This window comes from Salvia hispanica, chromosome 3, assembly GCF_029641045.1.
Source record: "Salvia hispanica isolate PSC_SH4W2 chromosome 3, Shi_PSC_v1, whole genome shotgun sequence".
NCBI classification, from domain to species: Eukaryota; Viridiplantae; Streptophyta; class Magnoliopsida; order Lamiales; family Lamiaceae; genus Salvia; species Salvia hispanica.
Genome location: NC_142694.1, coordinates 15387455 through 15410007, shown reverse-complemented (window position 1 = coordinate 15410007; position 22553 = coordinate 15387455). Strand labels below are relative to the sequence as shown.

Here is a 22553-nt window from a genome sequence, read left to right as displayed (position 1 = left end):
GGTTTTCACTATGCATTTCTAAGTTTTTCAATCATTTATTTGAATTTTTACTGTTATTCTTGTGACCAAATTATTAAAGTTTGATTTTAATCTATTGTGTGGATCAAGATTATAACAAATTATATGGTACATTCTATAACTGCTTTGCATCCACTATATATAATTCTCAACTAGGATTATTATTCCTAATTAGGGTATATTAATTGAGGGTTTAAATTTACTATTAATTATAATTATGATTTAACAAAATGAATGCACCAGAATTTATGGACCTCATATTTGAATTGTCTTAAATGTAGAAACCCCTTAATATACCTTTTTTTCTTTTAAAGAAAATCAATAAATCGCAACATACTAGCTCTATGTGCGCAAATAATTACGTCTCTAAATTAGGAGATATCACAATAATTTTAGCTTAGATGTAACATTTATAATATCACAGTATGATTAGAAAGATATTTGGACCAAATTATGATATTTAATTGACATTAATTAATTAATAATTATTGCAGACAAAAGAATACAAGTTCATGGACTTATATATAGTGTATTAGTGTATGGTGAAGTTAATGTATACTTACCTATTAATAAGAGATCTTTTCAGTTTTCTTTCATTCAACTTTGTATCGAGAATCATTCGTACATCAGATTGGAATACATGTGGATACATCCACATAAAGTAGTGGGTTCACTTGGATTCGATCAATTGTGGAAACAAATACAAAATAAGTCAGTTTTCCATCGATTCTATTTAAATAATGTTCAATGCGTAATATCTTTCACAAATTCAGATCTATATTCATGTTTGTATTTTTCGTTCCATATCATTAGATGGTGGTAGTAATTCCTAACATATTCTCTAAAACAAAGTTTTATCTTGGTAGTAAGAGATAAATCAAAATTAAGTAATTGATATAAGCAAATTATCATATCATGTTGCATATAGGTAGCTAGAATCATGTGATGACCATCAATGATATGAGAAAAAAATATAATAAAAATTCTATGTGGTTAATAAATAACAATCAACCAAATTATAAATATGAGGAGACCTCATAGTTCATGCCTTCATGGGTCATTTAATTCTATGCTGAAAGTAAATTATTTGTTTACAGTTTTCAAGAATCTTGTTTCTGATCCTCATCTTGTGTGCGTTGAGAGAGAGAGAGAAAAGCATGTTATTGGGATCCTTTTTATAGGCAGATGGCTACAATGGCCAAAGTTTTTACTTAGTATATTTGTTTTGACCATATGCTTAGTTGTTACTGGTGAATAGAGTTATTTCTATTCTATCAAGGCAAAAAAAGTAACACATTTTTTACTATTTACAAGTAAGTTTCTGTTGGTATTCAAACTGTGGCACTTTGCAGTGATGGTGGTTAAGGTCTTGGTCTTTAAAAATATTATCACCATCCTCTTTCTTCAATGTTTTTACATGTTAGTGTTATTATTATTAAGAGTGGGTATTTAGCTTTTCTAAATTTTTTTTTTTTTGTTGTCTGAATCAAATTGAAAAATCAAAATAAAAAAATTTAAATCAAAATTGAATTGAACTGAATTATCTGAAAGGTTGACCCGAAAATCAAAATCCAAACAACGAAAAATCAAAGCAAATTGAATGTTCAAAATTGCACAAATATATTCCATACAACAGAAAAAAACATCCTAATTTTTTATATAATTTCGATAAAAAGTATATATTAAATCAACTTGTTAGCATATTCAAACAATTACAGTTTTCATAAAATATAAACCAACACAAATAATAGGTATATATTTTTATATTAATATTTTATTATATTCAATTTTTTTATTAAGTTTTTGTTTTTATATATCCAAATTGAACCAAATTGAAAATTGAAATATGCCAAAATCTAAACTGGATCAAACTGAGTCCAAAAACAATCTGACTAAATTTCATTTGTGATTCGAATATTCAGTTTTTGAGTATTTTGCTAACCCATATATATTGAAATTCAGTTTTTGAGTATTTTGCTCACCCATATATATTGAAATTAAATTTTTTTACATAGGTGTGAAATTCAATTTTAATTATATAGACATGAAGAATAATGACAATAATGTAAGTGAAATCAATAGTGTAATAGTGAAAAAGTACATATATATTTGTCAACCACAATGCTTTTTGTCTTACCCTCTTAGGGAAATTTATTTTAAATGACATGATAAATATATAAAACAACAAATAAATAAATGCACCATACATTTGATGGATTAATTAAATTTGAACTTGTTTTATCATTTCTTTTAAGTTAAGACAAACGAAGCCAGCAGAGAATTTAGCAATCAATAAGTGTATCGGAAATAATCCAAGCCACTTTTTTATAAATAAAAAAAGGCTCGAGCCGACAAACTGCGAGCAAAGAGTTGAGACAAATGGCAAAAAGCCAAGCCGCAAAAAAAGAATAATCCAAGCCATAAAATCCGTTATAAAGTTGTCTCCACAATGAATGTGGCTCACTTCAACAACATCAAAATTAACCAAAGTTCGGCAATGTGCATTAACCATCGTCTTTATTCGCTTTCCGATTATTGTCTAACTATAGCGCAACCAGCAAAGATGAGACATCGCAAAACTCTCTTCTTCGCAAGCCCCACCGAATTTTGATAATGTGATCAAATATTAAATCCGAGTTGGTTATATCTAGAAATATTAAATAAATCAGTCCCCACATTGCACTCTATAGGCTTCTTGTGCTACAGAAAATAATTAATATATTTGTTTCAGAAAGAAAATGAAAAAGGACAATATTAAGTGGTCATACCTGATTTTACACGAAACAGTCAAAACAAAAAGGCCTTGTGGGCCGGGCTGTGGCCCACTTGGCCCACTTCAAAATCCCCCAAAAGGGCATGACATGTAATCATTGCGCCCCTACTACCCTACACCGTTTTCTCCTATTTCTAAATTAACTAAAATTGATTTTCTTCGATGGAAGTAAAAATAAAACTATGAGTTTATGATTATGATTCAACTAATCGGATTAATAATATTGTAACAAATATATGCGTACATTATGGTAGTTAATTCACATGTGAACGAGTCATTTTTTCCTACTTTTCTTATGTTCGAATCGGAAGAGACAAGATATCAATTAGTTATGTTCGAATCGGAAGAGACAAGGTATCAATTAATGGTAAAAGTGATTGAACCGACTAGTCTAGTCTGATTTTTTAAACATTGGTTTTCATTTCTTAGAAGCACTTTTAGTTATTACTTACCACTATCTATAGTTAAAAACGGATGTTCAATGTAACGTACATATATTAAAAAATACCAGTAACAATTTTCTGAGATATTTTCCTTTGGTGATTATCCTTTTCTATTCAGGCTATGAATAACTTAGTGCTTCCGTAAGAAGCTAGCTAATGATCCATCATTGACAATGTCACATTTATTCCACAATGTAGAAGACGTTCTCATTTGTTAATTTGACCTCTGTGTCATTTTTTGATAGGGATTGTTCATGTTAATTTTTCTGTTTTGTTGGCTTTTCTTTTAGATTAGTTTAGCTGTTTTGCAGGTGCTTTTTTAGACTTATTGCTCACTAATTCTGCTTCTTTATGCATAAAAAACCTCGAAAGTATGTTTTTCAGTGTCAACCCTAGCGAATGCCTTGAGCAAATATATGTATTCCAAAAACAGATTTATATCGACGTACAATGCATTTATGACGAGATAACATAAAATTTCTAAGCGCATAAAATAACAAATAGCTCGATTCAAGGGGTGCGACGATAGAAAGAATGACGTCCAAATGAATGACAACACACACACGCATCAATAAGAGAGCGAAGAGCTCGATTCACAAATCTCATGAAAGCACGAGGTGCATTGGATAGACCTAAAGACATGAAGAGCAATTCGAACAGACCTTTGAGGGTTTTGGGAATTGTTTTCCACTCGTCACTTGGTCGCATCCAGATTCCGTGATAGCTGCTTTGTTGAAGACACACAGGATCAACATTTAAGCGGGATGTTGCTCGTTGAGCGTGGGTGTGTGCAATTCACACGTGTTGCCGAATTTGCGACACAATTAAAACATCGGTCGAAATATCCAGGGACGACACACCGGAGCGAAATGATACACAGTACCTTGATAGTATAACTTCAAAAACACCAATATAGCAAGACAAGTTCCAACAAAATAAAAGAGATATATCATAAAATAAAGAGTAAACCTTTGGTTGAAAAAGAGGTTCATATTTTGTCCATGAAAGCTAAAGCATCCCCAAAGCCATCATCTTCTCTCTCCCTCTCTCTTTTTATTGATTTATAGTATATAAAAATGTAGCTAAAACTTTACACTTCCACTCCAAAAATCCCATTCACCAGAAACCTAGTGTGGGTGTGTGTGGTTGTGAGAAAGTAAAAGAATTTCCCATTTGTTGGAGGATCAAGAAGAAGCACCATCTTAATCCAACTTCCTCCTTTTGCTAATTGGAGAAGACCTCTCCTCATTTGTGTAGCTCAAGCACGCAGCATCCAGCACCCCGTTCGGGCTATAGGGCAGTGATGGTGTTGAAGACGATGATGGTGAACGTGAAGCCATGCTCATCGCAGTAAAACCAGTAAGGGCAGCAATCCCGCCTATTGGCATCAAATCTTGAATCAGCTCGAGGCATTTCGCCACTCTCCCCTCCTACACCAAATCCCAATATCAGTAAACGCGACAAATCAAGAAAGCAAGGAAGGTAGACAAACTAGTTGCCTTAAGTTACTACCTTCTCTTGTGTAGCATCCGCTTCCTCAGAGACGTACGATGCCACAGCTGCAGCTATCTCAGACGGCTTGAACTCCAAGAAGTCGATACCTGCATTCAGTTCCCAACCAAAAGATATCATTTTTATGATCCACAAATAAGATTAGCTACACAATGCTGCAAGAATCAAGATCAGTACCTTTGATCATGCTCAGGATGATCTGTGTCGACTTAGTTAGCAACGGCCCTTGTGGGGTCTGAGGTTTGCACGATTTCCTGAGGTAGAACTCAATGAAGTTGAATGGAGTGTAAGGCTTGACATTCCATTTCAAGTAGCTCAGCACCAACATCTCCATTCTCTGGATAGTTTTCGCCTCAAACAAGTACTTCGGGTCCCCTGCCTGCTCGATTAGCCCACATTGTCATCAAAACGAGATCACAACACATAACCAAAACAACGCAGAAATGTTAAATAAACTTAACCTGTATGTCAACTAGAGATGGCACATTAACCTCTTCCATTTTGGCAGCCAACGACAAGCAAGCCACCGCGATCAGCTGAATCACCCAATGCTTGCCCTTCTGTTGATGCCAACAGAAAAAGAATCAATCACCATTACAAAACAAAAGGCCAATCAGATCAATGAAAGTATGAATTTCGAGTTACTTGTTTCGATCACATACAGGGAGGGTATACACTGACAGAAACCGATCCACGTAACTCATAGCCAAATACAAGCAAAATTCTCCAAAGTTGTGATGACCACAAGCCTGCAAAGTTGTACAGAATAAGAAAGATTCAACTTACATATAAGTTCATCAATCCAAAACATTGACTGAACAATGAAGAATGCCATAGATTGCTATTAAATTGCTCAACAAACCATTAATGAATGAACATAAATGCAGAAATTCACTTAAAAACTCAATCTTTAACCATTTCCACATAAAGATTAGTCATTTAAAAGGGAAGGGGATGAACATCAACATCCCCTTAAAAGTAAAATCCACAAACACAGAATTAGCAAATCAAGATTATCCAAAAGCAAGACATAACTCAATTCGATCCAGAAACATAAAAATCAATCAGATTAAACCCCAAAAAGGCAAAGAATTAACCTTAATCATCCAATCAAGAGCCTCCCTTCTCAAGCTCAAATCCAAGTCCCCACTCCTCAGCCTCCTGAGATAATCATTTCTAGGCAAATGCTGTGCTTCCCTCCCCACCATCCAATCAACACACTCCTCAGTGAGCAACGGCAAAGGAGTGAAAGGGCCTGAATCTGATCCGGTTTGATCATTGAGAGTTTCCACGAAATCTCCATCATCAAAGCAAAGGCTTTTGGTTCCCTCATCGCAGAGCAGCAGGTCTGATGCTGCCACACAGTCAAAGCGTCTGTTTTCAGCCATTGGAAATAGAAATGTGAGTGCAAAGATATCAAAACCTCATAAAGATTGGATTTTTATGGGGTTTATTGGCTTCTATGTGCATGTAAAGATTGGCATTATGCCTCTGCCATTTATGTGGGGAGAGAAGGGGAAGGGGATTGTGAGTATTTGTAGAGAGAGAGGGATGTTGAATAGACTGTCGTGTGGAGGAGGAGCTTTGTGTAGAAATTAACATTTGTCTTTAGGGTAAAGGGAAGAGGAGACTGAGAATTCTTTTTGGACACAAGAGGACAAAAATTAAATTGTGGAAATTTTGTAAAAATATTTTTTTGTTTTTGCAAGATAATAGTATATACTCTTATTACCAGTGGGATTGTTACAATAAATTAGATTCAAAGGGATTTGGACAGTGAAAATCTGTATAAACAAAAATCAGATACTGTAATTGTGAAATGAACAATATTTCCTTTGAGATAATGGTGATTAATTGGAAAATAATTGATGGATTACAGCAATGAATCGTGGTGATTGGATTGCAAATATTGTAAGTAATTTTGTTTGTTTACTTGTAAATTATAATTATAGTCTCATTTTTTTATATGAGTTTTTTAAAATGTGAGTTAGAAAATAAAAAGAATTGTGAGTTTTTTATTTTTGTAGACATTATTAGTTTTAAAAAATATGAATAAAATGAGTTTGGTGATCTGAGTTTATTATTATTACTAGACGACAAATGTATTTATTAGCGTGTATTACTATGAAACGTTGCGGGCGTGTTTATAACAACCGCATCCGTACAAGTTATGTATTTTTCAATTAAATAAGATGCTCGCAGCGAAAGAGTACAAAGATCGTACGAACTTTTATCAATTGAATTGATTAACATAAATGATATTGGTAACATACAAGATTTTAATGTTTTGTAAGTTAAGTTGATGACACTTTTTCCGCACTTTCGCCAATAGACGTCATCTTTTAAGAAGTTCGAGGTTTAATAAATGCGGATAGAAAAAGTTATAAGTGACGTCAATTGCACTTTTATATTATTTATAGTAAATATAGAAAAGATAAATGAATGCGTGAAATGATACGAATAACAACGAACGAACCAAAATGATAAAAATAAGATAATTGGCCAACTTCTTAATTTATTTATTATTTAATATCAGATACAATTCAACATATATTAGGCGACTCGGAATTTTCAAACTAATTAATAATATAGTTAAATTGAAAGTTAATTTTATGGAAGCGATCAGAAATATTGCTAATAATGTGATTTTATTTTCAATTCATGCACCGATTATTGTTTATTATCTATAGAGAATTGCAAAATAATGAAATATGATAGAATTATTTAGAAATTTCAACATTACCTTATTTTTCCCATTTTTACTTTTCTAGCTTTGTTATGGCCCTTTACATATACGAGTATTTTAATAAATTCAAATAATTGTTTAATATAGAGCTAAGAACAAATACCAGTCTTGGAATTTTAAAATTAGACAATTGTGATTAATGTTATGTGACAACTAATTATATTGTGTTATTCTTTTCTCTCTTATCTTCTCATCTTTCGCTTTGGGGCCGTCTGTATTAAATGGGGAGTAAAAGAATGGAAAATATCAATTTATTACTTGACCATTATAAATTTATAGCAATCCCATTTTCAATTTATTTCTGAAATTGGATCGATAACGAATTAGGGAAAGAATATAGATAGACAATTAGTCGGATTACTGACTAAAAAGCTGTCATTAAACATAAAATTGGTTTATAGAAAATAATATTACCGTTAAAGAATATGGAGTATATAGATAAGAGAGTATTGAAAAAAGAATAATAAAAAAAGGATATAGATAAGTGTTTATTTAATAAAGATAACAGATTTTAATGACTTTTGATATGACTTTTCTTTTTGTTATCAAGAGTACTTTTAAATTTCAATACAACATAACCACGGATACTATTTGGTCATGTGATTATCTTTTAATTCTGATGCATCTTTTCTAATTATATTTTTTAATAAATTCTAATTAAAAATTAACACGTTTTAATCAAAATTTAGTGAATTCTAATTAGGATGTCTTAACTTTTTTCTATCACTGATGCCAAAATATTGCTTGTTCATAGCCATAGGTCAATTTATGGATGGAATAAACCCAATTTCTTTAGAAAAAAACTATTAATACTATTTCCGTTATAACTACTTGGAGTAGCAAGGATTGAATAGGATGAATATTAAATTTTGCATAATTAATTCTAAAACCTCATTGTTCATACTAGACCAAGTAGATTAAGGTCCAGGGTAGCTTGAATAAGTTCGTTTTCCTATATTCAATAAAGGTGCATATAGTTGGGATGTGATACGGGATGTGGTCAAGCGATATGAGCATCATCTATCATTAGTCAAATGGTAATTAAGTAATCGATCCCTTTTAGATATAGAGATATCTACAAATGAGGAGTATATAAAATAGTCAATGGTCCACCAGTGGATTCTCTTATCAAAAAGATTACTTCCTCCGTCCCACAATAATTGTCACTCTTCTTGGGGCACGAGTTTTAAGAAATAGTATAAAGAAAAGTTAATTAAAAAGTTAGTAGAATGTGGGACTCACTTTTTTATATTGGTTTTATAATAAAATGTTAGTGAAGTGAGTTAGTGGGATGTGAGACCTACTTACAATCATTTATAGTAAAAATGAAGAGTGACAATTATTTGTGGGACGGACCGAAATGGAAAATAGTGACAATTATTGTGGAACGGAGTGAGTACTACGTACTATGTGAAATTGGATGTTCAGATTTCAAATTGAAGTGTTAAATTCCAAATTCACTATCTAGTATTCTCTCCGTCCTATTACATGTGAGACATTTCTTTTAGGCATAAGTTTTAGGAGTGAAAAAAAGCAGGGAGAAAAGTAGTAGAAGAAAGAATAAAGTAAGATAGATAGAGTGTTGTTTTCTGCTATAAAAGGAAATGTCTCGCTTATAGTGAGACGACCTATAAAAGAATACGCCCCACTTATAATGCACGGAGGGAGTAACATATATGTTATAATTATAGGAATTAAAATTGAAATACTCCCCCCGACCTGGCTAAGATGACACATTCTTCTGTCGGCACGGGATTTTAGGAGTTATTGGTTAATGTGTTTAATTGGAGAGAGAAAAGGTGGGTGTAAGTATTAAAATAGAGAGAGAAAGAGAGATAGAATATTTTAATATGAGTGAGAAAAGTAGTTGAGTGTATTAATTGGAGAGAGAAAGTTTCCAAAAAAGGAAATGTGTCATCTTAGTTGGAAAAAACTAAAAAGGAAAACGCGTTATCTTAAGTAGGATGGAAGGAGTATAATTTATAAAAAAAAATTAATTATATAATTCGAATTATATAGCTACAATAATATACTTGGAATTCCAAATAGCTGTAAAAAAAATACACGATACATACATTGTACGCGTCACTTATAATGAGACAGAGAGAGTACCATATATATTATAATTATATGGAATTGAAATTGAATTATAATTTATAAAAAAAATTAATTCTATAATTTGAATTATATATATATAGCTACAATAATATGTTTGGAATTCCAAATAGCTGTAAAAGAAATACACTACACACATTGTACACGCGTGCATTCGCACGACATACACACAATATTTTGCACTTGCACACCCAACTTAAAATATCAACAAAATAATACGGAGATTTTTTTAAAAATTAGTTATTTTTTTTGACCTGCCAAATAATAGCTTTAAAATTACAAGTAAAATTACAAGTATGACACAATTTCAAATTTATTTTACCAAATGCACCCTAAATTAATTTCATCAAACCAAACTCAAATTTTATTCTTAGGAACGAGGCCACGAAAACATATGAAAAATAACATGTTGTGTGATATAGATAAGGTGAAAAGAGCTTAGGATACTGATTGTGGAATCTTGCTTGGGTTTAGACAAAGGTTGCATATATGTAAAGAAACATGCATGCTTCATCTACTTTCACAAACCATCTTTAAAGGGAGAGGGGGTTACCCCCAAAAATTCTAGTTAGACCACACCAAATTTATATATATAGAAAATGGAAGGGAGCCATGTCATGTCACGTGTTTCTACAAAGTTTTAGAGCAGCCTTCTTTGAGCTAATTTAATCAAGAATTATTGGGTTTACACTCCCACATGTATTACATAAAAAATAGTAGTATAAATAATGGTATCTATTGCTGTATTTGTATGTTAGAAATGGGCATATTTGAGGTGGTCCTCCTCCATCCTCACCCACTCTTTTATATTGTCGCTACTATTGTAATGTTTGAGATTCGAGCTTTCAAAGAATCCATTCTTCACACACTCCCACCTTAGACCACGAAGTGGGGGGATGCATACTTAAACTAGAATCATCGGTTCAGTAGTGAATTGGTCTAATGATTCAAATTTTGGACTGTAATTGTCTGTTATGAGTTGAATTGAAACCAACGTGTTGGTTTTAGCGATTTTGGTCCAAAGAACTCGAAAAAACAAAAAAATGAGAAAATTTGGGAAAAATTAGAGAAAACAATTGGAGTCCGGCAAAAAAACGATTTGGAAATCGAATAGACATTCCATTTTCCTTCATTTTCACTCAAATTCATGAATTTTCAATTCATTTGGACTACATATTATGAGTTTATATTAGGATATAGTCACTTGGAAGCTTCTTCAAGATGATCATACATCAAATAGTAAGTTAGAGAGTTTAAAATATCTCCCATTAATTATGATTTGTACTTTGTAGTGATTCAAACCTTAATTGATAGTTTGAAGATGAAGCATAGCTTAGTTGGTAAGACATTTCTCATCCATTTAGTAGGTCGGGGTTCGAGTCGTGGGCAGATAGAGGAACCATTTGTCTCCCACTAATTAGCATTTGTAGTAACGGACACTCTAGTACATAATTTGTTAATTACACTAATAAAAAATGATATTGAATTTCATACTCTAAGATATTCAACCAAGCGTGTATAAAATATGCTAAAAATTAGCTAATTTACATATATAACAAACGTTTTGGGGGGAAGACAACTATCTTTGGTCAATTTCTTGGGTAAATTCACGTGTTTTACGTTCAATATTTGCAAAAGGACAAACAAGTAATTAATATAAATAAGAAAATTTATTCAAACTAAGTAGGGGATATAGAAGACAAGGATAGTACAAACATGTTCTTGTATCAATTTTAGTATAAATAGTTGACACAAGAATTGTTTTATATAATTCCAAAAAGTCGCAGCTGATATTAACCAAAAACAAAATTTAAAAAATCATGGTTTTTTGACAGCCTTTGGATCATGTTCTATTATGTTTTCTATAATTCATAATGCCTTTTTTGAATGTATATATTTCACCTGCCAAAATGCTTAAAATATAAATAATTTAATATGCTACACCAAACTAAGATGAAATAAACATATATACAAAAATATAAACATATGTGTCAATGTTCTAAGACTTCAATGTCAACTTTTCAATACTCCCTTTATCCTAGGTTCACTGTTCGTATTCATTTTCGAGTAATTCACTCAATTAATTTTTTTTTATGGAAATAACCATTTATCTCTCCTACCTTCTTTTGTCTTCTACTTTAGTGTTTCTCAATTTAACTCAATAATTTTCTCTTACATAATTCATATGCACTCAAAAGAAATGCCTCTAAATAGCACATAAGTACATAACTAAAGGAGTATCATTTTATATTAATAGAATTCATTTTGGTACAATTTAATTTGAATAACTAGTATATTCTCACATTCACAAGTTTCTAGTGACATTTCCATGACTCTTGGAATGAATGCTCAATTAGCCAAATTTGAAATTGAGAAGATGCCATGGGAAATTTTGATCAGGTGCTTTTCAACGACGAAACACAACTTAGTTGGCAAAACGTTACCCTCCAACCAATAGCAAATTTTCATTCCAAAGTTCTCGACATACGAAAAAACCGACTAATTTCTTTCAAAGAAGAATTATAGGCCATAGTAATAGAAAAGGTTCTTGGAAATATTTTTGGTTCAATTTAAGCATCCTTACACTATAGGGAATGCCTGTCGTTATGTAAGAAAAACACCATCTCCTATTTGTATGTAAAATAGTGCATTAACTTGAGACATCAATTATCAAAATATAGAAAGTTAGTACTATCATTCAACAAAATATGAAATTGGTACGATATAATGTCAGAAAACAATTTTAAAAAGTGGTCCAAAACACAGCTCAAGAAGATGACAATTAACTACCTAGTCTCTGCATATCTTTATAATTAGTAGTACAACATAAAACTGAATTTAACATCACTAATCCTTGCATTATAGCATTCTGGAAAAATATGCAATTAATCGCAGATCAAGATAGAACCGGCAGCATATCGGGCCAGCCGAGTTGGTTCCGGCCAGCTGATGCGGGTTAATCAGGTTGTGACTTAATCAAATTGTATTGTCATTGAGTTATCCTCAATTAAGAACAAATTAATGGATTAAAAACAACTGTAAACAATCACAAGCCCGCCATTTGTACAGTAATAATGTAACATATAGTGGTCTCGTGACCACTATATATTACTGTACTAAAATAAATATTTATCTCGTGACCAATTGGTTGGACGATTTCTGCAGGAGCCTACTCCTAATGCTTACGTGATGGGTTTCAGCTTCAGCTTCAGCTTCCTAGACTGGAAATGATTGAGATAGTTGCTCGGCTTCTGGGTCGCCATCATGCATGTTATACGAACATGATCGAGATTTGATGACTCGAGATGCTTGTTCAGCTTCTGCCTCACTATCCTGCATAGCATGTTACAAAAACATACTCACATTAACTAAGACTTAGGCTTATATATAAATATGATGACTTACTTGATGCTCGACTTGCTCCATATGTATCGTGTATACATTCAAATCCAAACCAATTGCTATATGATCCTCCGGAGTTGTCCATACCACATTATGCACCATCCCCACCTGCTACATCAGAAATCAAATTCATTACTTAATCAGCAAAGATTTACTAGCAATGAGAATATATGTACAGAGATAATTAATCAACCTTGTGCAATGCCATGACAGCACTAAACCTCGACACAGGCCGGTGAGAATCATGAAGAATTAGGCGCATAACATCTATGGCGCTTTTAACATCACTATTACGCATGCCTACCACCCTTGGCAGTGACCGGAATCCTTCTATTGCCACCATTTCATCTTTATCATGGATACAAGACTCTATGTATTTGTCTCTAGTAAATCTATCAGGGACATAGTAGCTCTACATATCTCAATCTATGTATATCAGCACTTGAGACAACCACCCCTGCCATCAATATTATTTTTACACTAGCAACGATACCTGAGCAATACCACGAGCCAGGATAAAAGGCACCAACGGTGAAGAAGACCAACAAGAATGCCCGGAAAAATTACACCTTGAAACATGCTCGATGTAAACATGAGACATTTTGATTGAATGAACAGTTGACGGTATACTGGTTCCATCTGCATGCTCTTGTAACATGTAAATCCAACGGCCCCACCCCAATAATGATGCATGATATGCCAACTATACATACATATTTGTGTATATAGACATGAAAATGAGCAACGAATCAAGAATAGTGCCATCATCTGTACCCCATTGAAACATATTCTTACCACAAAGTTTAGATATATGTCATGGAACTGAACGTGTTTTCCTTTTCCGTAGAAAGTTGATATATGGTATACTTGATTGAGTGTGATGGCCATCCTTGGATCTCTCTATAAGAATATACAATTATAAAACTATAAAGACTTCAACTACTAGCTAGGTGATACTTTTGTAATTCCTCAAATGGAGTATGGTGTTATAATACCTTTAGCAGATTGATTGCACACACAAGGGAAGCAATTTGAAGAACAGGATTGTCGTCACATAGAGCCTCATCGAGGAATTTCACGACTTTACTTAAGGATGTGTCATTTGTGATATGACGAAGCAAACGGATAGCATTTGCCCGATATGCAACATTACCAGTGTTGACGTCTTTAAGTAACGAACTAGTGACTAGGGGAACCTTATTAGAAAAAAATAAAAAATAAAAATTAGCCCCTAACTAGGTAGAAGAGAAACATGTAAATGTAAAACAGAAGAGGAAATGTGAACCTCATCTGCAATAGGGCAAAGATCCCTTGTAATTAGATGAAACAATCTTCTCAAATGAACATATTGGAAACGATACACATTAACAGCAGAAGGAAGTATAGTTTGCAGCTTCACTCTACAAAACATATTACACTAAATTCAAATGCTATCCAAATCCTATCACATACGTGAAAATTGAAAACATCTTCTCGGATGGAATGTTGTGTGCAGTTAGATATGCAACACGGTCATAAATAGTTCTCGGGTTTCATGAATCTCAATTGCCCAATAACAAAATGGAACTAAGTCGAATACCAAAGTTGAGAAAGAGACCTTTGTGAATGTTTCACCCTGATTAAGAAGATACAGAAGCTTTTTGATGATCTAAAGCAGACAGAAACCGAAATAATTATACAATTTTAACTAAAAACTGTTGTAATTATATTAAATTTGAAATTGCAGAAAAGAGTACATGCAAACATCTTGTTTTATCAATATAGGGATCACCAAGACCCCTCACTTCAATTAAAACAGCATGTTTCTCAATCACCACAAACCAAGAGCAATCTGGAGAAACATTAAAATATTCAAAATTTAGTTTTTCTATTTCAAAATAAAACGAACTAAATCGAAATCAAACAATATACAGAATTAATCAACCTTTTTCAGTAAAATGATCACCGTCTCTCTTCACAATCTGCCGCCGCATTGTATTTAACTTACACTGACACTCTCAGAAGACAAGGCCAAAACATACATACAAGTTGTACGAACACAATCTGTCACTTCTATCCAAGGACACGTTCGAAACTTTTCGAGACAATTTAAACTAATCAAAGAAAGTAGCTGATTCAAAAAATGAACAACACTACACCTAATTATATGATACTGATCAAATCCTACATAAACTCAACTTGAAAACTAAATCCTAATACCTTGAGGAAATAAACACGAAAAATTAAATTAGACCTTATTCTCTTAGGGAGATAACCTTGTGCATGATAACTTGAGGAGATAAACACAGTAAATCTAAATGCATGAATCCTACATAAACTCAACCTGAAATTTAAAGCCTAATATCTTGAGGAGATATACACAAGAAATTTAATTAGATCCTGAACTCTTATGGAGATAAACACAAGGAATCAAATGGATAATCTCACCATTGATAAAAAAAAATCTGAAAAGAACAGAAACACAAATGGATGAAATAAAAGTCATATAAACAACAAATTTATAGAAAGAATAGTACCTCAAGATCAATTTTTGGAGTTTTTACTTGAAATTATAAGAAAATAAGGAAAGGAATCTGATTCCTAAAATAAGGGAATGTTATGTATGAATTTAAGGATTCTTTTTACTCTACTCAACCTAGGTATTCTTTTTCCCCAATCTGTAATTTTGAAAGAACGTTCATCTCCCGTCCGTCTCTCTTCTTCTCAATCCCGCTAAACCTTTTTATCTCAATTTTTTGCAATCTTTTTCTTTGACGCTTATCGTTATAGCTCCAACACTTCAATCAACTAGCCAAGAGATTTATCTTAATTAAGTCCTCAATCGATCCATATATAATGTATTTGTGGTACTATGCAAATTCATACGCCGATTGTATAAATAATTTATTGTAAGTTTCATCCTGATCTGAATTCACCATATATAATGCTGCAAACTGCAAGCATATTTGGTTCTCGTGTTTGAATTTCATATTGCAGAAAGCAATTTTTTGTTATTTTTCAATTTTTCTTTGTAATTTTCTTCCAAATCATATTTTCCTGGAATTATATTTCTAGAATTCATATTCCTAAAAATCAAGAATGCCAGAAATTAAAATCTTAGAAATCAAAATCCTAATCATTTTCTCTAATAACATTACTTTCCCGACAAACAAACATGACCCTTTTTAATAAACTTGAAGAATCCTTGTAGCTTACACAGATATGATATAGTAAAACACTAATCACAAGCACAATCCTCCATCCACTACAAGATCCCCAAATAAGCACCTAATTTCAAATTGAGAATAACAAAAACAAAGGAAGAACACAGGAATGAAGCGGTTTCAATTGATTCAAAAGCTAATAAAAGGCATAATAGATTGTATAAACATACAGCTCAAATTATCGCATTATTTAGTTTCTGAATCTGAATATTAGTATGAAGCAAATCATTTGAAGTTTCGCGATGCAGATGCTGAATTAGGCTATAAAAAACTGAGAAGGAAATTGAATGTGTGTTGTTTACCGGTGAGTTATAAAAACAGCCGACGGCATTGAGGTAGACGGCGGTGGCGACGGCGGCTGGAGCCGGTGCTAATTTGTATACCATACGCTGTCGTTTTTGTCACTTCTTCTTTTCTTTTGCAATTTACATTTTCTTTGTGACTATATTTACAATACAAAATTTATCTTTTTTATTTTTTCTTGTATTGACTTTTTAAGATTATTAATTTTTTAACCAAAATTTATCATTATTTCTAAAATTTCTACATTTTAGCTAAATCATTTATTATTGAAAGATTGATTCAAATATACTACTCTATATTTATTTTTCAATTTTAAATAATCATTTTTAATTTGTAATACTTTAAATTTATGAATAAATTTAATAATTAAATAATATAAATTTATTTACTAATTATCAGCAAATGAATACTCTTAAAAGAATACAGATTTAACTATTTATATTATTGAATCATATAGATTTTTTACAATTATAATCAAACCAAGCATATCATCAGCAAATTTATTTATGAGTTAATAGTAATAGTAAATTACAAATTATACATTTTTCTTTTTCATCTTTGTCACTTTACCAATTCTTGGTCTCTTACTTTTTCGTTGTCTTAATTGTTATGTTAGAGCATCCACAATGGTCGGCGAGCGACCGGCTAGCTGATTCTCGGCGATGGCCGGTCCGCTCGCCGAACCATTGCAATCGGCGAGGGCCATTTCGGCGAGTGCTGGCCGATTCCCGGGCGCTGGCTCTCGCCGATCTGCTCGCCGCCATTGTAGGCTGACGATCGGTCAGCGCATTTTTTTTTAATTAAATTTTCGAAATACTATATATACGCGATTTTCACGTCATTTTCATCCGCACCACTTGTTTTAACGAGTTTTCTCTCTCTCTTAATTTATGTACAAGAGCAACAACGCGAAATGAGTAACGTGGGTGGTATTAGTGGTAGTAGTGATGAGGAGTACGAACGACAAATGGACGAAGGATATTGTAGTGTTTAACGGTTTGAATTAATTTGTAAACACTAGGATATTGTAGTGTTTAACGTTTGAATTATGTAAACTTGGTATTAATCAAATATAATGAATTATTTTACTAGTTTGTGTTAAAAGATTTTTGACCGTTAAATTTAACGGAAAAATGTTAATATTTGACCAAAACATTCTGATTTGAAATTCACACGATGCTTGAAATTCGCACGGTGCTTGAATTTTGCACGATTATTGAAATTCGCACGGTACTTGAAATTCGCATCGTAAAGCATCATGCAAATTTCAAATCAGATGGACAAAATCCAAAAATCGACAGTCCCCAAATTATATGAACAGTTGTGAATATTTCGTTATTGTCGTCGTTGCAAACAACTGCGTCCAGGGGCGGACACACGTTCATATAGGGTAGGGCTGAAGCCCTTACCCAATTTTTTGTTTTTAAATTTTCTACTTTCAAAATTTTTAAAACTTTAAAAAATTATGTTAAAGCCCTTACCAAATAATGCTAGTGAAGAACAAATTATCTTGGATGAATAACTCTATGGGGCTGAAAATTAAAGAAAGGAAACTTAAAAATTTGCAGAAGAAATAACCATGGCGTTGGAGAAGCATAAGGAAGGAGAAGAAGAGTATTTTCACGGGGATGGATCCCCTGTAGTGGGGGATTCCACAGCATAATGCTGTGATCAAAACGCAAATATTAAAGCACAAACGCAAATATTTTGTTATTTGATTAGTGGATTATTAGAGTTTTCATTATTTCTTACATGTTGTGCATGAAACTTAATTGTAGAGTATGTCACAAAAGCTTTATTTTTATATTTCTAAACATTTTTTTAAATAGTTTTAGCCCTCAATTGAAAACACTACTACAAATCCAATCATAAAAATGAGCTCTCTCTATAAATTAAAAAAAAACTTATAAATTTTAATTTACAGTAATCCCTAAAATAAAATAATTATCTAAATGAAATAAAAAAATTGTGAAATAAACTTATAAATGGTATAGTGGGGTACATAAAAATGAAGCAGACTCAAAATATAAATCAACTAATCAACAATTGGCATGTGTTTGGTTCTTTAAAATATGCATTTTGAATTAATCAATTACTAACTAGGAGTAATAAAATGGACTGCGTTTGGTGCTTTAAAATTTGCGTTTTGACCACAACATTGTATGCTGTGGAATCCTGCACTCCAGAGGATCCATTTCCGTACTTTCATACATAAATTAATAAAAAAGTAAAAGTCACATGGACCCCACTTTAAATGCTTTGACCAGTTCGTAACTGGTTAAAAAAGATTATATACTCTAAAATTGTCACTTTTTAAAGTGACACACGTTTTTGTTATTAAATTTTAGTAAAAAAGGAAATTACATTTTAATTGGCACTACGTTTTTAAGATTTTAAAAAATTAAAAAAGAGAAATAGAAGGGTTTTTGTCAATTTGAAGTTTACAGCGGCCTCTGCGGCGATACAGAAACAATGCCATTTTGTAAAAGTGGGGTTGAGTCTTTGAAACTTTAGATAAATTAATATTCAAATTCTACACAAAGTGTGAGGTAAGGAGTTTATTAAAGTTGTTAATTTTATATTCTATTTTTAGTTTTTATAAAATTTTGATAGAATAGTTACAAACTAATAAAAGTTATAACAATGGTTAGTTGCAAGATAATATTTGTGATTGTCGTATGAATACAATTTTTATTAGTGAGTGTTGATAGTGTCTTATGAAATTATGTATATAAACTAATATTGTACTTCTCAATTGATGAGAACACGTAGAATTCAGTTGCCACCGCTTTAGATGTAAAACCGCAACTATGACGTGTTCTTTTTATTAGATATATTTTGGACTACTTCGTATTAAATATATATGCATTTTACAGTTTTTGCGGTTTTTAAATTGTAGGAGTATAATTTTATTATATATTATGTTGACCGTGAAAAAATACATACTGAAATTCAGCCTTTACAGTCAATTTTTTCTGCGTCCGCCCCTGACTGCGTCATAAATGGTAGGGCTGCCAAAGAGAGATGAATAATGATGTAATTAGAGGGTTATTCTTAGATTGCATTGAAAGAAATCTAATTAGAGATGTATAATGATATAATTAGAGGATTATTCTTCGATTGCATTGAAAGAAATCTAGGAAGGTCCGTCTCTTCTGTGCGATGGTCACTCGCGCGGAGAGACTTCTGGAGAACCGACGGATGTTGGATGACATGCACCGTTCGAGGAACTGTTTGCAAGCCTCTGTGGCAACCGCAACGATACTTCAACGAATCAGAGACGAAGTGCAGCATTACAACACTCTGAACTCCCGTCTGATGGCGCAAGTGATGCACTTGCATATAGAGATGCCCAAGGTTTTCGGTTCCGGCGGTTAACCGCGGAGCCGTAACCGCCGGTTCCGGTTCCGAACCGGAATCGTGACTTTTTTCTTGAACCGGAACCGCCATATTTTGAACCGTGGGCCGGTTCCGGTTTCAAATTTTACGAACCGAAACCGTGCCGGAACCGTCGGTTCCGGACGGTTCCAAACCGGAACCGTGAAAAACCGTCGGAAAACCGTGAAACCGAGCTGAAACTGTGAAAAACCGCCGAAAACCGGCTGTTCGGAACCGTGAAAAACCATTAAAAACCGCCGGTTTTTGAACCGGAACCGGAACCTAGCCTCACGGTTCGGTTTCGGTTCCACATTTCCCGAAACCGGAACCGGCGGTTTCGAACCGAAACCGCCGGTTTACGAACCGTGGGCATGTCTACTTGCGTAACAACAACTCAGAGCTGATGGTGCAGTTACTCTGTGCAAAGAGGATGACCATCACACCGCTGGCGGAATCCGAACGAGGACTGGCAAACTCTCAATGGATCAGAAACTGTTGTCACACTGCACTGGCCGTGGCGTTTGCAATCGTCATGTGCATGTTGATTGTTGTCATCAAACCTGCAGCCAAAATAGGCTTTCTACACGTCGAGCAAGCCGCTTCGCCTGTTATCCCAACTATTGTCGGGTTGACCGCGCCGTTTGTTGAAACATGGATTAAGAATCGGATTGACCGACAAATCAAGGAAGGAGACGAATGATATGATAGTGAAAATGCTCACCTACTTTGAACAGATTTTATCGGTACACACAATTTCGTTACTTTTTAACTTCTTTTTCCTTTCAATTTTATTCATTTTCTAACTTTTTTTAATACACAGTGAACAAGTGATGATGATGCTGATTAACGAACAAGTGTTAGGGTTGGGCATAAATACCGAAGCTGATGATTATTGAAGTATTATTAGGGATGGATTGGAATTTGTTTATAAATATTGCATATTGTGTGTTTTACGGTTTGAAATTAATACTAGGATATTGTCTGTGTAACCGTTTGAATTAATTTGTAAACAATAAGATATTGTGTGTTTAACTGTTTGAATTATGTAAACTTGGTATTGATCAAATATAATAAATTATTTTACCAGCTGTGTTAAAAGAGTTTTGACCGTTAAATTTAACGGAGAATGTTAATATTGGACCAAAACATTCTGATTTAAAATTCGCAAGGTGCTTGAAATTTGCACGGTTATAGAAATTCGTACGGTACTTGAAATTCGCATTGTAACGTATCAGCAGTTATAATCAATCGAATTTCAAGCACCATGCAAATTTCAAATCATATGGTCAAAATCCAAAAATCCATAGTCCCCTAAATTATCTTTTTCACCTCCTAAACAATGTTAGATGGCCAAAATCCATTGTCCATCTATGACTTCAATTTTTAAGCTCGATTCACAAGCGTCATGTGAATTTCAAGTCATCTCGGGTGGTTGCTAGTGTTCTTCTCTTGTTGGCTTTAATCCTTTGGATCAAGCCTACTACCAAAGTAGGCAACCTCAATGTCGAGCAATTGGTTGCGGCTATGGTACCGGCATTCATCGTAATAGCCTTTCCTTGGAATGAGGCTCGGGAGAAAAAGGAACTGGAACAGCTAGTGGAGGCCCAAAAGACGTATGAGATGATGGTGAAGATGACTTCTTTCATCAACGAGATAGTATTCAGTGGTCAAGGTATACCACCGTTGAAATTTTCATGTTATCGTATTGAAATATCTATATCATTTTGTTGATATTTTAAGTACACTATGTTGATATCAGAGAAACCATATCATATTATGACATATTGACAATTTTACCCTTTTATTATATATTATCAACTATTTATTAAAATTTGTGAGATTTAATCTCATCCACTCATTTTAATATCTAATTGTGTAGGATTTGTCGTAGTTATGTATTGAAATGCTATATGCATTTAAACATGATTTTATTAATACAATAATAGATAAATAAATTAAAAAATCAAATTAACTATAAGAAATATTCTAATTTCTAAAATATCATTAATCTTTCTCAAAATATGTTTATTTTTTATATTTATACATGTTTCAAATTAGTAGTATTTAAATATTTTTTTAGTTTAAACATGTATCTCAAATTTTCATACTTAAACGTTTTACACTCTACAAATATGACTAATTTTTGTTATTATGTACATTGAAATGACCACGTGTTACTTTAAAATTGATAGCAGCTCGATTAGCCCACCGGGCTAATCCAAAACCCAAACAAAAATTCAAAACTACAACCCGATTACCCCGCATCCAATTAACCTGCAGCTCAAGTAGGGTTGGCTTGAAACCTGATGGGCATATGTATCAATGCACTATCATCATTCTATAAAAAGGCATGTATGGAGATTCAGACTTTAAACAATGCAAATCTTGGGTATGAGCAATAGTGTTTCGTTGTTTGAATTTTTTGTCCATTGTTCAACTTTTAATATTCTATACTGCAGTTCTTCCTATTTTTGCTTCTCAATATTGTTTTATTGTTTTCATTAGTATTTCTTTTTAGATTCAACACAATGAAAGAAAAGCTACTACTCTCACACGGGCATCAAAGAATGGTGTTTGACCACAAAATGACCCTTTTTCCTTTGAAATCCTACTTATCAAACATGCCCTAGAGATAAAAATGAAAATTCATCTTCATTTCC

General features: G+C 32.9%; 2 protein-coding genes across 7 annotated transcripts; both read right to left on the bottom strand.

Annotated features, from left to right (window-relative positions):
* Positions 1-4167: 4167 nt before the first annotated feature.
* LOC125211607 (cyclin-D4-1-like) lies at positions 4168-6335 on the bottom strand. The gene is made up of 6 exons (XM_048111478.2): positions 5844-6335; positions 5409-5495; positions 5208-5306; positions 4924-5125; positions 4747-4835; positions 4168-4664 (listed from the first exon to the last, which is right to left on the bottom strand). The coding sequence occupies exons 1-6, from the start codon at positions 6132-6134 to the stop codon at positions 4437-4439; spliced, it is 996 nt and encodes a 331-aa protein (XP_047967435.1). The 5' UTR covers positions 6135-6335; the 3' UTR covers positions 4168-4436.
* Positions 6336-12506: 6171 nt separating this feature from the next.
* On the bottom strand, positions 12507-16637 carry LOC125212212 (coatomer subunit gamma-like). 6 transcript variants are annotated; one of them, XM_089066915.1, is made up of 8 exons: positions 16515-16637; positions 14295-14409; positions 14005-14205; positions 13805-13909; positions 13503-13712; positions 13203-13421; positions 13013-13120; positions 12507-12940 (listed from the first exon to the last, which is right to left on the bottom strand). In XM_089066915.1, the coding sequence occupies exons 1-8, from the start codon at positions 16541-16543 to the stop codon at positions 12824-12826; spliced, it is 1104 nt and encodes a 367-aa protein (XP_088923041.1). In that variant the 5' UTR covers positions 16544-16637; the 3' UTR covers positions 12507-12823. The 6 variants fall into 6 exon arrangements, with proteins under 6 accessions (XP_088923041.1, XP_088923042.1, XP_088923037.1 ...); XM_089066916.1 differs by having other exon boundaries at positions 13203-13401; positions 13503-13648; XM_089066911.1 differs by having other exon boundaries at positions 13203-13401; positions 13503-13909.
* Between the last annotated feature and the right edge of the window lie 5916 nt (positions 16638-22553).